General features: G+C 37.5%; 1 protein-coding gene across 2 annotated transcripts in view; it reads left to right on the top strand.

The window, feature by feature from the left end:
• The window catches only part of cntnap2 (contactin associated protein 2), an 892,460-nt gene that overhangs the window by 825,180 nt on the left and 49,731 nt on the right, over positions 1 to 17,549 (top strand). For both annotated transcript variants that reach the window (XM_031903464.1, NM_001079264.1), the window contains 4 exon segments: positions 3,548 to 3,766; positions 8,459 to 8,695; positions 11,706 to 11,942; positions 13,046 to 13,182. In XM_031903464.1, coding sequence (XP_031759324.1) covers positions 3,548 to 3,766; positions 8,459 to 8,695; positions 11,706 to 11,942; positions 13,046 to 13,182 — 830 coding nt within the window.

Genomic DNA, 17,549 nt, shown 5'->3' with positions numbered 1-17,549 from the left:
AATTAATTTGGTATTTGGCCGAACCCTGAATCCTTCATGAAAAATTTGGGTGAATACTGAACCAAATCCAAATCCTAATTTGCATGTATGCATTTTTGTTTGCTTTTTTAACTTGGAAACCAAATTACTCTTGTCATATCCGAATAATCACCCCAGATTTTTTCTTCAAACCATTATGTCCATGATATCAGAGCAGGTCAGTTCTTTTTTTAATGAAAAACCATTTTATCTGTCGCCGATTTAACTCCTTCATCGCAGACCTGGTTATTTGTGCATTGGTCAGCTGCAAACAAATAAATTGCATTTTTTTTGCTGAGACTTCAATGATGATGAAATGATTGAATGTGGATTACTTTGGATCTTCATGACAGTGATGTGGGAACCGAACGCAGTGTTCTGTTAGTTAGCATCCTGCATGGTTTTTAGAGATAAGGGTATAAAATAGAGAGGGATTGAAGGGACCCGTGACAAGCCTTTATTAGATGGAGGCCAATGAAATTCTGTATTGCGCTACTGAGAATTCATTCACATTTGTATGCACCAAGTACTAAGAAGCAATAACTGCTGGAGATAGAAGAAACTGCTGCTTACAATGTCAGATTTGTGTCTGTAAACAGCTTGTTTTTATTTATTTTCCAAGAAATAAAAGTCAAAGGCAGTTGGCATACAAATATACACACACATTTTTTGTATTAATTCAACTCAGGTTAACTTTGAAATAAGTAATCTATAGTCTTGTTATTTTATTCTATAACACAATTAATTTTAACAGTATAAAGCATATATACAGTATTAGCTCATTTCATGTGTTTTGATAAGATACTTGTACTGATTTTGCTCTTTACACGGCATACAAGACTCACATTAATGCTTAAAGGTATCTTCAGGGAGTAATTGTCTGTTCACTTAGTTATAATGGGTATCTATAGGATTAACGGTTGCTTACTTTTCCCTCACAGAGCTTAATTGCTATGCCTCTCATTTTCTGTTATGTACATTAACCTGCCCCAGGTTTCACAACTGATAAAATATATTTCAAGAGACAAAAAAGTTTTTCTCAGCTGAAGCCACAAGTTATTTCCAATAGATATTTACATATTTGACTTATAGGACCATTGCTTGAGTTGTAAGGATCGGCTGCTGGGGGGGGGGGGTGGTGATATCACTCCAACTTGCAACTTAGCAGTAAAGTGTGACTGAAGTTTATCAGAGCACAGGTCACATGGCTGTGGCACCCTGGGAAATTAAGAATATAGCTAGCCCCATTTCAAATTTCAAAATTAAATATTAAAAAATCTGTTTGTGTTTTTGAAAAATGGATTTCAATGCAGGATTCTGCTGGAGAATCTCTATTACCTGATGTGTTTAGAAAAAATCATGGTTTCCCATCACAGTATTCCTTTGAATTCACAAAATGAGAAATAAAGATCTTGTTTATGGAGTGTGCACTTTATTGCAAGGACAATAATTAATGGAGGACTATGATCCAGGCACACTGAATACTGGGAACTAACATCACATTTGTTAAAGAGGGATCTTAATTTTTCAATCTATCATTTCACTTTATATAACTATAGTTTATATATTTGGAAACCTATACTTTTTTAAGAGGTGCAAATGTAAATATTTTATAGTCACAAATTAAATCTCTAGCAGAGAATAAGTGGACAGAAAATATTATAGTATAATATATGTATTATATATATAGTACGTATAATATACAGGAGCCATGAATATCCTATAAACGGTGCTTGGTGATGTCATCAGTTATCAGTTATATTCGGGACTTAGTGATGTAATTGCTGTCCTATGACCCTCAGAACTTGGCCTCTGGCCTTGTGATTTTATATGGTCATGGAACTCCTCTGTGACTTATAAAATCCTTTTTGATTACAATAGAGGGTATTTTATTCACTATATAAGTTACAATAGCGGGCACGCATTTCAGTATATTATACACAAAAATGCTATAAAATATGTCCTTATATACAATGCATTGTAACTTTATAAGTAATAATTGCTGCTTTATGCAACACGACTCATTGAAAGTTGTGTATTATATAAAATAATGTATCTGCTATGGTAAAATTTGAGGAAATTAGAAGTCATCAAGGAGTTTCATAACTCTTCTAAAAGCACTCAGCCTTTCTGCCCTTATATGGTAATGCTACTTTTTTTATATTTTACAGTATGTAGTACATTATTTCTATTAATTAAATATAAAAGAAACCTACTTTTTGTACCCCTTATTTCCTTTTTCTGTTCTCTGATACAATTGCACATTTTGGAAGAAGGGTTTATGATTGATTTACAAATACATATGTCGTTTTCACAGGTTTTGGAAAATATTGATTAACAATTAGAGTTAGAATAGTTTATACAAATGTAGGGACCCATAGGGTTAAGCTCCCTATGGTGTTATCCCTTATCTTTATCTAATCTGTATTGTTATAGGGCAGAGCCCTCTGATATCAGGTTACTGTTATTAGGCTGCCCTCTATAGGTTTAGCCCAGGTTGACCACTCCCCTTGTGCAGACTATATAGTGTCTGGCACAAGGAAGTGTCTTCCTCTTTTGGCTGCATGCTGTGTTCTGGACAGATCCCAACTGAGCCTGGACCAGAACATAGGCCCAGAAGCCAATTGTACCCTAGGGGACCACCTACCCTAGTGCTAAGTCGGGGACAGGGCCCCGTGAACGAGGTAAAGCCAGCACAGACAGATTTGTTAATAGCACCCTCTAGGAGAGGTGATTGTAGTCAGTCTATTTAGTAAGGGCAGTCAATAGCCCCAACCAGGAGTTGTAACAAAGGGTTTAGTCCACCCCGGCTCTGTAGTCGTTCTTTAGGGACCGGTTTTATTAGACGCCAGGTACCAGTGTTAGGAGCTCTCCCCTGGACCACAGTCGGCCGGAACACTCCCTTCTGAAAGGTCTATATCTCAGGTGTCAACTAATCCTCTGTGCATCCTCCAAGTGGGTTATTCTGTGCCTAAAGTGTCACATCTGCTGTACTATCTGTGACATCATACACTGCTGTGTCTGTGAGTATACCCTGCTGCACTATTAAGCTGTGCCTTTGTCCAATAAATTGTACTATAGTTCATGAGCAAGAACCTTTCTGGCGTCCATTATTCCATCTGCACCACACAAGCTCTTATCTAGTTGTAGTTCAACTACACCCTCAGCTCCATTAATACCTCCCATATAGCGGAGGCCCACTCCTGTGCATTAAGGTCGCATGTAACACATGCTCTATACCTATCACTAGCCTGGGTTCTGCCATATCATAGCCAAACAAGTGTTACACAAATACCAGTTCTAAGGTTACCACCATTAATAGCTGACATTGTAAAACATGTGGCAGGAACCAAAACATTGACTGTCACAAGCCATTTTTAAAGGTTATCTATATCCATGCAATTTTATTACCAAGTGGCCTGGACATAAATGAATGGGTTTATCAAATCAGGGTGCTTATTTTAGTCACAAATTTAATAATGTGCATTGATGTGCAAGTTAACCTAACACTTCTTGATTTCATACACAGCTAACACCGAGGTGTCCTTTGCTTTCGATGTTGGAAATGGACCAGTTGAACTCATTGTTAGATCCCCCAGTCCACTTAATGATGATCAGTGGCACCGGGTCAGAGCAGAGAGAAATGTGAAGGAAGCCAGTCTGCAAGTGGATCAGCTGCCATGGCAGTTGCACAAGGCCCCCACCCAAGGTCACACAAGACTGGAACTGTACAGCCAGCTCTTTGTTGGTAAGGAATTGACAACTGATTATATTAGACATTTTGTGTTCTTATGTTCTAGACAAATAATAAAAATAAGGGGTTTTTTTGTTTTTCTTTAGAAAATTGTAAAATTATCACTTGCAGTTTCAGGTACAATACAAAATGTGATCTTAGAAAGTTTACCTGTAACTCGTAATGCATGATTTTTACAATACATTAGGCAAAAACTATGAATATGAAAGAAAGCCATGAAAGATGCAAATCTGAAAGGTAACTAAAACATTTTTTGAAATCTATCTTAATGTAATCCCTATGAACCAGTTTTCTGAAGATGCAGACCCCTGAAATTTTTACCCAAATTGACTATGGAGCGCTTACAAGTTACTTAGCACTTACTAAGTCCTTAGGGGAATGCAGAAGGCAACCTGATTTTTAGAAATCCTTTGTGCATCGAACCTTGAAGTTCACATGCCTGTAGCATCAAAAATGTAATCTCTAGAAAATCACGGCCTGTTTTTTTAAAAAGGTGCCTGTATCTGTTAACATATTTCATTCAAAATTTAATAAGGCTCATTTAAAAAAAGTTCTCTGAAGGTTATCACTATAATGCATAGAACCCGATTTGACCATAGAGAGAGAAATACCTTTGCACATAAAAGATAAAAATGCACAAAACTCAATAAGTAATACCATTTATAGTACTTAATAGAGTTATGTTCTGTTGTGCTAAGACTGTTAGTTGTAAATGCATTTTGTCTAGTCAATGCAAATTTGGTTTTGCAATGATCTCCAAAAGTACTGTTTTAGTACTGAAAGACAGCTGGACTTATTAAAAACAAGATAAAATACAGCTAAACAAAACAGTGGGCTTCAGCCTCATGCACACAAGTAACCTAATTCTGTCAGTTGTTACATGGTCCGGGCAGCTACTGGGTCATATGACTAATACACATCATATGATTTCAATACTCATATTGAACAATATGAACAATAAGATGCCATGGTTCTGTGAAAGCCCCATTTTGCAGTTCTTATGGAAGAAGTAGGAGCATCATCCAAGCAGCCACATTCAGAAGGATGTCAGACACAGATGGTCTGCACAAATGAACTGATTCATTTTATTCAGCAATGTATTGATCATAACAAATCTATAGTTTATTATCAAAGAGAAATAGTTTGAGGCATTTTCTTATGTTTGTCAGTATCCCGTTAAGGCAGTGGTTGTGGTTCTCTGACTCTTTCTGCTAATGCCCCCCTTGAAGGTCCAAACTTTGGTCAGGTTACCTTTTAGCCCATAGTGAGGTTAAACATATAGGAAAACTTTGTTTTGTTAGTAGTTCAATCATATCTCCAAGGATATTTATGGTATAAGTTTTCTCCCTAAATCTTACACAAACCCATCTTGAGGCTGTGCTTTCAGGTTTAATTAGGAGGGCAAGTAGGTATTTTCCTCACATCTCAGCCCTTTAGGCTGGGCTTCCTAGATACTCTTTCAAGACCCTCATTGGGGCCAGCTGACATTTTGGGCACCACTGCATTTAGGTGATTAAAGTCTAGAGAAAAACTTTTTTGATTGATTGTAAAGCAGTTCCTTGGGTTCTTTTTTGTTAAAATCACATGCATCTTGCGTAGAGATCCAGTTCACATATTTAAAGCAGGAGCACCTGCCAGCATTACAATATTATGGTGCTGCATTCACTCCCTCCAGTGCTTAATACTTATTTCCTCCTTTCCCATCTCCCTGCAATATGGCTGGGAGTGATAGTAAAAAAGCCATATGCTTCTGAGGTACTGAAGACTTTTAAATATGTTTGTAATGCGAGCAACACCTTGCCTGGAGAAGACTTAATGGTGGTGATTGCAGAATATAGGTTTTACTGCAGGGAATGTATAAGGACAAAGTTTTAAACTGCAAATACTAAGTATTCTAATGACTAATTTTAGGTCAATGAGGAATACTTCTGCCAACTCAGTACAGAACATCTGAACATTGTAAAAGTAGACATATGCATTTAAAATGCTTTCAAATCCGAAAGTGCTTCCTATCATATTTGTTATGAATTAAACAGTCTCCTATGGTGCCATCCCAACACCGCAGATTAATGAATTCTTTATTAGCATGGCTCATAAAAAAATATTTATGTTTTTGCCAGATCACTAAACACTTCCTGCTGAGATTTTAATTAAACTGGATTTAAATGCAACAATGTACAGTAGGTTTACAAGCTCATGCTGGGTATTTGATAGAAGGGGCATGCACAGGTGTATTGCCAACCACAATATTTATGATCCAAGACAGGCAATTCTACTGCCGACAAGCAAGTACCAACTGGAAACTTTTGTCTTGCCACTGTGAATATCAGTCTACAGGAAAAAAAATATATATTTAGTTCTCTTTGCTTGAACGTTCAGCTCTAAAGAAAGGAACATTATGTAAATTTCTTAATGCCTTGTCTTATAAGAACCCATTATCATGGCGCTGAGCAACTAAACCGGCCAAGGCAAGGCATTTTTTTCTATTATGATTTTTACCCATGCTTAGGAACAGAGATTGATTTTCCTAATTGAAACATAAAGTTTGTAAGAAAGTATTTTCTGTTATGAAAAGTCATTAAAATAGAATGGAACTTTGGTGAAAGTTAAGCCCCACAGATTTGTCTTTACTAGAAATAATTGTTGATGTTATACCAAAAATAAAAATGCATTAAGGCTACTTACACGGCGATAACTTTTTCAAATCAAAACAGAAGTTATATTTCATGAGGAAACCATGGATCAGGGCCAGCCAGAGTCCCTTACATACACCAGACCAGGGGGCAGACTTACTAATCCACGAATCCGAATCCCGAAAGGGAAAAAATCGTATTGGAAACAAAAATTTTGCGACTTTTTCGTCGCCACCGCGATTTTTTGTATTTGTCGCGACTTTATCGCATTTTTTTTGTATTGATCGATAGTAAACGGTGGAAAGACCAATCCGATTTTTTGCGCAACGGCGACGAAAATGTAGTGGAAAAAATACAAAAAAGTCATGTCAGCGACGAAAAAATCGCGGGACATACGGAAAAGTCGCGACAGCAACGAAGAAGTCACAGAAATACCGATCGTTACGAAAAAACGCATTCAGATGCCTTCGGACCATTCGTGGATTAGTAAATCTCCCCCTAGGTGTGCCATAGCTGCTATTAATGCTGAGTGTTTTATATCCATGCACTGGTATATATTTTAAAGTATAACTTCTGTCAAAGTCTATAAAGGCTATACTGCTACTTATTGTTCAGATCCAAATAACAATAACTGCTCCACACATTCATAAATATCTTCTCCTGTCTGCATGATCTTAAAGCCACTTTTATGGTGCGCTGCATATACATATGCACTATACCCTGTCCTGTGAGAAAGATCTGACAAATTTCACATGTATTTGTCCCTTGTCAAAAATCTTGTTAAGCCTGTATACACTCTTTCAGGTGATGATTTAATTCTCTTGCAGTTCCCTAGTTTTATAGAAGCCTAAAAACAAGTTTTCTTGACCTCCCTATGTTGCCATTTCAAATCTACCCAGGTCCGGATTTGTGGGCAGGCCACAAAAGGCCCTGGCCTAGGGCGGCAAATATCATCTTTACTGAGGAGCAACAAAGTGCAAAAAGTTTAAATTTGGCCCTGAATCTACCACTTTGCCTATTTCTATGTTTGATGCACCATGCTTGAAGCATGAAGTAAATCAGGAAAGCACTGAGGGACTGTAGAGCTAGCTAGGGCATATTTCCCTCCAGTGCACGAAGAGTTAACTGCTCAGGGTACTGGGCGGGAAATAGAAGTCACTGCTCACCCCCCTCCCCTTTGCCTTCCAGCCCACTCTGCAGCGTCTCACCTTCCTGTGCAGCACGGAGCGTCATCTCCCTCCCCCCCTCCCCGTCTAGCTAGGGAACTATTAGGCCGGTATAAAAAATGTATCTGATATATGCTTATAAATTGTAGTACGTCACAGCAAAGGCGGGGAGAGTCCTTGGCCATTTAATGTCGGTTTGTTTGGTGGTTTCCACATGCCCACTGCGTTCGCAGTGGCCGGCATCTGTTATAATAACAAAAAGTTTTGTTGGGAAAGTTGGAATACATGGCAAGGACTATTTCTGAAGTCGTATTCTTTAATAAAGCTGTGGCCAAACCCCACCCACAAAAAATTGGTATCAGTGTGTTTTTTCCTGTGTCATGTGTTTATATTGGGGTGAGAAGCTTGGAAGAGAGGGAACAAGTCTCCGCAGTCTGCACCATCTACCATCTTCTCTTATATATTTCTTGCCCATTTGAATTTTTAATACAATTTTAAACCCTGTGCCTATGATACCACGTTTTGTTTGTTTTTTTAATGTGCTTTTAGACGATATGTGTATTGTATATACATATTTATATACATAATTTCACACTTAATACGTATTAAGTAAAAATTGCAACCAAATGACACTAGCAAACCTACACATATTAACAATAAGTATAAAACTGAACTGCACCTTGTAAGAGCCCTTAAGTATGGATTTAGGCCATGGGTGTTGTGTCTGTGGCCCTCCAGCTGGCTGTTAAGTGCCTGAGTTGCATTTAGATTGCAGACATTTTTCATACAAACATAAATTATGATAAAGAACAATATCTATAAAGGGCATAGATGCAAAAATATGTTGCCTAAAATTATATATAGTTTTTTTCCCCACACTTCCCAAGGTGCTGCTGGAGATCAGAGAGGCTTCCTGGGCTGCATTCGTTCTTTGAGAATGAATGGTATGACGCTGGATTTAGAAGAAAGAGCAAAAATTACTCCAGGAGTAAAGCCCGGTTGCTCAGGACACTGCACCAGTTTTGGAATGTACTGCCAGAATGGAGGCAAGTGTGTGGAGAAGTACAACGGCTACACCTGTGACTGCTCAAGGACAGCGTATGATGGACCCTATTGTAATAAAGGTAAAGTGATCTTCGATTCTAGCTGCTGGCACATTTTATATTTGCTGGCATGCTATTGCAGCACCAGCTGTTTTAATATATCTGGGATATCTATAGAATATTACTTCCCTCAGTAATTAGGGAATTTATTACCCTTTCTGTAAAATATAATAAAATAAAGTGAAAACATTATGTTTACTGCTAGGGCATACACACGCAAAAAAAAACCTTATTTAGGCACCCGTGACCTGCCCCCTAAACCTGCAAACAGATTGGGGCACAAGCTTTCTGGCATTACTGGGCTTCTTTGGGGAGAATATGTTGCTTAGGACACCTGGCCAGCTTGGCCTGGCACTATTCTAGGTGAATTTTTACTACTGTTTTGTCACAGCTCAGTGGATGAGAAGAGGCACATTTCAAAGAGTAAAAAAAGGTTCAACACAGTCCACCAGGGAGGAACTCCCCAGCTCCCTATTCTTTTCATAGGGCTTTTAGGAACATATGTATCAATATTTACACAAATATGCCCCTAAAATCTTATACACATTTTTAAAAATCTGGGATATTTCCCAGAACTTTGGCACACTCTATTTTCTCCCTTAAATAAATAAGCCCAAAAAGAGGAAGAAACAACTAGTTCATCAGGTGGAAACACCCTGAGCTGAACAGAGTTGCACTGACGATGTTTTCAGTGCAACTCTATTTAGCTCAATGTTTTGGAAAATTACAGTGACCAGTTGTGCAAGCTAGGGGAAATTGTAGCTGTTAATGTTATTGTGGGAACTGCCAAATGAAGAATGATTAAAAAAAAAACAACTGGTGGAAAATCTTTAGAGTGATCTAGCCCGTTGAAAGTAAGCTTCACTCACTCATTTTTTCTTTTTATTATGTGCTTTCTTCATACCAAGTGCAACATCCTAGTGCTTCACACAGTGCACAATGGTACTTTAAAACAGTGCACCCTCCTTAAGAAAGGAGGAGCTCAGTATTCCCCTAGCAGATGCAAGAGTCTTCCGACCCTACTTCTCCTCATGGCTAGGAAGGGTCCCTATACCATGTGGTCAGCCAAGGTTTTCACCCAGGCATCAACAAAGCAAATCATGGGTGAATCTGAAGGCCCCACATTCCACCCACCCTTATATTTTTGCCCTGGACTGTACACCCTAAATCAGTGAGAAGAAAACAAAGTAAAAGTGACAAGGCAAAAAGTGCAGAAAAAAAATAATAGTATGTTGTTTTATGGCCCCAGCCTTCAGATGGATTTTTGTTTTCCAGCCAGAACAGAGGAGTGAGTGCAGCATTAAAAGTGTTAGTGTTATCAGGGTGGATAACCAATCCACAGTGAGTAAGGCACCCCTGGCTTTCAAACTGCCCGTCTTATGGACAAGGGGTCAGTGTAGCTGTCTCTACATAGCAAGGGCTTGTTTTACACCACTAATAACAACTACACTTAATTTTATCCAAAATGCCAAGAATGCTCACTCACTACTGCAGCAGGTATCATTTACATAGTGACATCAGCTACATAGGACCACATTGTTATCCAGGTATCCATTTGAACATGCCCTTAAAAGTTATGCATGCAACCCTTACCTTGCCCACCTAATAATTTTGATCATAAAAAAAAAATCTGTTTTAGTCACTACAAAAGAAATTAAACACCTCCACAGTTTATTACATAGGCAATGATTTCCTTTAACCTTCCGAATTAAACCCTAGCAAAGTATAAGATGGGATAAAATTGTTCTAATGTTTGTACAGCCTGAGTCCTTGTGCTTTGTAGACAAGTCACTAATCTAGCAAACAATGACTTTCAGGAACCAAAGTTATCTTAATGGTTATCAGAGGGACAAGACATGGGCAGCATGACTATCAAACTGTCATGGCAGGTATAAAGTTGCACACAGCACCATAAACTTGTGTTTAGACTGCTCTCAAACTTTTCTCTGGAGGCAATGTTGAGCATGTACTTTTCATTTTTTATGGATTTTATCAATTTATAGATTTTTACATTGTTCTCTTGGAATACAATGGAACCAGTGGGACTCATACTTGTTCAAGAGAAAACAAAACAATATCAGATATTGAACATAAATAGAAGACCTTGCAATGTACTGCTAGCCCAACAGCAATGCACAGTACTATAGATTTTTTTTTCCTTTGGGTGGCATTTTAGAAGAGGGAATAGAATTACTGAACTGAATATTTTATGGAGATAATAAATAACCTTCAGCTGTGTAATTATCTGATAAGAAAAGGAGAAAGTGACCAAGCTTCCATAAAGGTTCCACATTTATTTGCTATATGTACATATTATCTGTAGAAATTTCAGGAAAAAGTTTGGCATTGTCATCTTCATAAACCATGCTGGATTAATAAAGAGCAAAATAAAAAACTATCCCCACTCCCAATGCACACATATAAATTCCCACCTTCTTGCACTCATCATCTGAGATGCAACAAAGCTCAAACAGGCACTATACTGACTATTGATTTTCCAAACAAATGTGCTTTGTGGGGCATTTATGTTGAATAAAACATGTACTTTTTAATGTCTGAGAGATGCTTGGTTTGAAGTGTGTTGCTTTGTAGACTGCAAATGATTTTCACATTTTTTCATGATGCTTTATACACTTGAGATACTATTTTACCAGAGTTTTTGGATAATATATAAAAGTTTTACTTAGAAAGAGGGAAATGTATGACAGCTAATATTAAATAAATACCAATAAGTTTGCGTGCCCAGTATTTCCTATGTTTTCCTGAACATTTATCATTTATAAACTCAAGCTTCGTTTCCTTTACAATCCCATTATTAGATAAAGCACTGGAATGAATGTTTGTCCTGCACTTCAGTATTTTCAAGAAAAACAATTCCCCTCAACCTGCTTTGTGTGTGTAAATTTAATGTAGTGACCTGGATTTTTTTTTAAATGTCCTTTATATTAGATTACAGAATAAATGACCCTGGGAAAAAGTGAAAGTAACAGAAGGCTGGCATTACCATGTTTAACTATGTCTTTACTTGCAGATGTGGGAGGCTACTTCGAGGAAGGTACTTGGCTGAGATACAACTTCCATTCAGCATCCACAGCAGCAGTGGTCAGTACAAAGGAAACTGGAAATATCCCTCAGAGTTCTGCTTCAGATATTGGTTTAGCAAAAGAAGAGCTACTATTTAGCTTCAGCACTACAAAGTCGCCTTGTATCCTGCTGTACATCAGCTCCTATTCCCAAGATTATCTAGCAGTCCTGCTCAAGGCTTCTGGTAAGGGAAGAAAGTAATGATCTCTATTTAACTACACATATATGCACAGACTGCCATTCACTCTGTGCCATCCCAGTCACTTATGCACACTATTATACTGCTGTTATACAATGTGCAATATCCAACTAATAAATCTAATATAACTGTATAACATAACTGTAATAATTGCACTCTACAAAGTATATAAAGTCAAATAAATAAGAAGACACTAGTGAGTACAGGGTTCACGTTTCCAAATGGAAAGCCATTGTAGTTCAGTGAATCATCACAGATTATTAATTTTCTATTTGATTATACCCATTCATACTCCTTTGAGATCTACTATAGAAGATAGAAGCAATTTGCAAAGGGACAATTTCATGTAATATATGTAGTTATAGGGTAACGTTTTATTTTTTGCTAGCTCTCCAAGCATTGCATATCCCTTGGATTTCACAGTGCTTTCCAATGACTATAATGTTTTAATTAGACTGATAGCATTTCATTTATCAACTATTCTTTAATAAGGCCTTCTTTAGGGTTTGTACAGACAAGTGTTTCTTCCTGCTCTTTGTTGTATTGCCAAAATCCTTATTATGACTATACTAACACAGGTATATGTAAGAGCCGAACAGAGGTAGGATGCAGCATGTGGTCTTCCGTATTTACATGTGCCTGTGTTAGTACAGCCCCTAAGAAAGAATGGGATGTGTTTCTTTCTGCGCTCCACTACAATAAAAAAAGCAGCCGCAGGGGAGCAGAGGAAGAAACACTTCTCTGTAAAAGCCCCTAATATAGAACATAAATCAACATTCGTGAGCACCCACTTGTATTTCATCAGTTTTTGAATTGTAGTAATCGTAGCAATAGAATCCCTAAACTATGATCATAACTGCATAATAAGGACTTTGGCAAACAAACTGCTATATACAATAGGAGTGTTTGACAAAAAAACATCTGACACCTTGCTTTTATTGATTTAAATCAGTTTTATTTAATTTCTGTTCAGCCTCTAACATGTCTCATTAAAGTCATCTTTTAGAGCAGTCATTGTTAATTACAGTTGTAAATTAAAATACGCCTTCATTTTGCAAACGCAGTAAAATTTTCTATATTTTCTACAGGTATCCTACAAATTCGATACAATTTGGGTGGCACCAAAGATCCATACAACATTGATATTTCTGATCACAAAAATATGGCAAATGGCCAGCCCCACAGTATCAATATCACCAGGAGTGGCAGAAACGTAATATTTCAGGTAACATGCATATCCTGGTCACTGTTTAGCTTTAGTTTTAGACATACCCCAGCTTCAGAAGCACTAATGCTGCCTGCAAATGTACCAACTTCCAATTAAGTAGTAAGATGAGTGTAGTTTCCTTTGCAGAGTGATTTAGCCAATTAACCTCTGAATTAACACTAAATTTGAACTGATGATTTACTAGCATAAGTGCTAAAATGAACTGTTACCCATAGCATCTAATTAGATCAGATGTTTTCATTTCCTAACTTGTAGCAGCTTGGATGGGTAGTTTCCATGACCATCTTGCAGTTTTAATGGATCAAGTTCATTCAGACTGAGAATTTAATCTGCCAATCCCCCTTCTTGGTACAAATTATGTAAATTTCATCACAAGCCAATCAGTCTTTTGTAGTGAGGGAGGAAATCACAAAACCCAGAGGAAAGTCATACAGAATCAGTGACACCATACACACTTCTTCCAAAAAGAGCTCAGACACATTATCCCAGCTTTGCAAGGCAGCAGTACTTACCAGGGAAATTATTATATAATTAATTCAAGTTAACTATTATATCTTAAATAACCTCCTCTGTTGCTTTTTTACCATTAGTCTCTTGTAACTGGTGGATCAATGCAGTATTATGCAGCAGATATGAAGACCCAGTTCGGAGACAGAGAATTACTTGGAACCACAATAAATTAAATGTTAGCTACTATATATATATATAGAGGGACTGTCCTGCGAAAATCGGGACAGTTGGGAGGTATGCTCTACTGGTTATAATATATAAATCTGCAGTAGCTTTTAGCTACATTGTATATGTAATTTATTCTTTAAATGTCCCATCTGTAAGTCCTGGATTTACTTTTGATATACAGGTATATAAATGTTACTTACCTAAAGACACATTTTGCCAGTAATGACCTCCCACACAGGCACTGACTGCAATAAATCATTTGTTTAAGACAAATCTGAATAGCTAAGCACAGTCTGCAATATTTTATAACTTTAAAAGAGAAATAATTACTAGCATATGATTTTGGTAGCGCCTTCGGTCATCATTTAATCATACTTTATATTTTATTTTTCATTTATTTGAAGTTCTAATCAATTTTTATGGGTATAATTTACAAAATGTAATGTAATTTTTGCATGTTACCTCAGAAATGGTAGAGAGGCTCCCTGCATATATTAAACTAGACAGCAATGCTCCTTGATGGCAGTTATTTCATGGTGTCCCGACAATTTATGACTCTATGGGGGAATAATATAGAAGTGTTAAAAAGCTATTGCTAAATAAATGGCATATCTATAAAGCTCCACTTTTATCCATGCATGTTATGCAAGATCAGAGAAACAATTCATGACAAGGATGTAATCGGTGCATTTATAAAGTTGTAAGTGTGTTTTACATAAGACTAATAGCAAGAAATACACTATTATGTTAATAAACCATTGCGCTTCAATTCAAGCAGCAAAGTATATCTGGAATGTAAAAAGTGCCAGAAATCAAGAGACATTTTTATGCAGCTTTTTTCAAGATAACACCTCTTTTTAACACTCACATAATGTCATTACACGCTTTATAAACATGCAGGATTCTACATAGAATACCGTGAAATTAAGGAAGGTTTGTTGTATTTCAATGAAAAAGAGCTGCTGTGAGATAAATAATCACCAAAATTCTACACCCTATCCGTGTAGTGTGATTTCTTTATGGTTATATGGCTGCTTTTAATTACTGGAGGGGTGTGAATGGAATGCGTTAGCTTGCCTTTGCATCTGTTTATGGCAGGGAAGCTGCAGCTCATTGAACAAACAGAGGTCCAACGGCTTCAATGGCTATTATTTTGAAAATAAATTAGTTACAAAGAATCTTTGAATTCATTATTATACAACTTTGTGGTATATTTCAAATTCAGTTCCTAATAGTCCTGAATTACTGTATGTATTGACTGGTTATCAATTTATCCCTGGTCCAATACAGCCCTGAACCATTACACTTTGGAAGAATATTCTCAATGCAATGACACTGGAGCAATAAGTATCATGGGTGTATCAGATAGCTTTAACTATCCAGGGATTCTTAACCTATGAGTCAAAATCCACAGGACCAGGGGCAGAGCTGGGATGGGTCAAGGCATAGGGGAAGAAGAGGGCAGGGAACAGCAGCTGAAGTTAATCCGCCACTTCACATAACAATATGTACAAAATACTAATCAGATAGATCGATCTATACAAATATATGGCCCTTGCCTTTGTGGCCTTTAATTCCTGTAAATAAACATATATTTATTCTGAATTGCTTCCAGAATAATCTAAATACAATTAACTATAACAGTAATTGATAGATACAATTGGATAGCCCTGCCTCAAGCATTTTTTGATGAGCATGGTCATTGCTTCTTGAAGCATTGCTTCCTTTTTGTCTAGTAGGCTAACATATATGTTTGATTCACAGACATGCATTTGACGAGCGCAAATCCCACATCAGAAGGATATCAATTCTTTATTAAAATGAATGATTGTCTTTAATAGTTCATCTTTAAAAACACAGGGCCAGAGGTGACTTGGGCCTAACGCGTTTTGTGGCACTAGAGAGCCACTTCCTCAGAGGCTCAAAATCTATGTACGGGTGGTACATAACTACAGAATAGGTAGGAAGAAAGGAAATTTGATTTATTTTTGTCTCCTTTGGCATTCCATGGCCTAGCATTTTTTTGGGGAACGGGGGTGGGGGTATAATGCTAAGTTAAAATCAAGGGACATGTGCTCTTCATGCTAAATGTACAAATATTCATATTGTAGGGATCACCCTTTAAACAGTGCCAATGAATGGACAAGATACGGTCACTAGAAATGAGTTAAGTAAACTCTGGGGTATAGTAGGAAAGGAATTTATGTATGCGCTGCACAATGCAATGTGATAACCAGTTAAAGAAAAAGTAACACTAAAAATTTTTAACTAAAAAATCTATTCTACCCTCCCCCAATAATTGCCCTATCCTGAAAAACATTTGTTATTTTGAATGCTTTAGAAGAAAATACCTGTTAAACTTGGTTTCCTGTCATTTGAACAAAGGCGATACGGCGATGCCGGGGAAAGTATCAGGGGATGCATCAACTATGCGGCGATCAATTGATCGAGCCTAGCCTGACTCCTTCCTATACAGAAGGAAGGCTAGGCTCGATCAATCGATCGCCGCATAGTGGCCACTTCCCCTGAAACTTTCCCAGCATCGCCGTATCGCCTTTGTTCAAATAACCGTAAGCCAAGTTTTTTATAGGTATTTTCTACTAAAGCATTCAAAATAACAAATGGTTTTCAGGATAGGGCAATTATTGGGGGAGGGTAGAATAGATCTTTTAGTTAAAAAATTTTGGTGTTACTTTTCCTTTAACTATATAGTTACATAGGGTAGAAAAAAGTCCAACAAGTTCAACCCTTCCAAGTAAACCCAGCACACAAACCTATACTTACCAATCTATACACTCACATACATAAACTATATATATACAACCACTAGTACTAACTGTAGATATTAGTATCACAATAGCCTTGGATATTCTGTTTGTTCAAGAACTCATCCAGGCCCCTCTTAAAGGCATTAACAGAGTCTGCCATTATCACATCACTAGGAAAGGCATTCAACAGCCTCACTGCCCTCACCGTGAAAAACCACCTACGCTGCTTCAAATGGAAGCTCCGTTCCTCTAATCTAAAGGGGTGACCTCTGGTGCGTTGATTGTTTTTATGGAAAAAAAGAACATCCCCCATCTGCCTATAATCCCCTCTAATGTACTTGTACAGAGTAATCATGTCCCCTCGCAAGCGCCTCTTTTCCAGAGAAAACAACCCCAACCTCGACAGTCTCACCTCATAGTTTAAATCTTCCATCCCCTTAACCAGTTTAGTTGCACGTCTCTGCACTCTCTCCAGCTCATTAATATCCTTCTTAAGGACTGGAGCCCAAAACTGCACTGCATACTCAAGGTGAGGCCTTACCAGGGACCTATAAAGGGGCAAAATTATGTTTTCATCCTTTGAGTCAATGCCCTTTTTTATACAAGACAGAACTTTATTTGCTTTAGCAGCCACAGAATGACACTGCCTGGAATTAGACAACTTGTTATCTACAAAAACCCCTAGATCCTTCTCCATTAAGGATGCCCCCAACAAATTACCATTCAGTAGATAGTTCCCGTTTATATTATTTCTACCAAAGTGCATAACTTTGCACTTATCCACATTGAACCTCTTTTTCCAGTTTGCTGCCCAGTTTTCCAATTTTGTCAAATCGCTCTGCAAAGTGGCAGCATCCTGCATGGAACTTATAGTTTTGCACAATTAAGTGTCGTCAGCAAAAATAGAACCAGTACTGT

The sequence above is a fragment of the Xenopus tropicalis genome, chromosome 6, assembly GCF_000004195.4.
Source record: "Xenopus tropicalis strain Nigerian chromosome 6, UCB_Xtro_10.0, whole genome shotgun sequence".
Lineage (NCBI taxonomy): Eukaryota > Metazoa > Chordata > Amphibia > Anura > Pipidae > Xenopus > Xenopus tropicalis.
The sequence above is the reverse complement of the archived record's forward strand: the minus strand, read 5'-3'. Positions and strand labels throughout refer to the sequence as shown.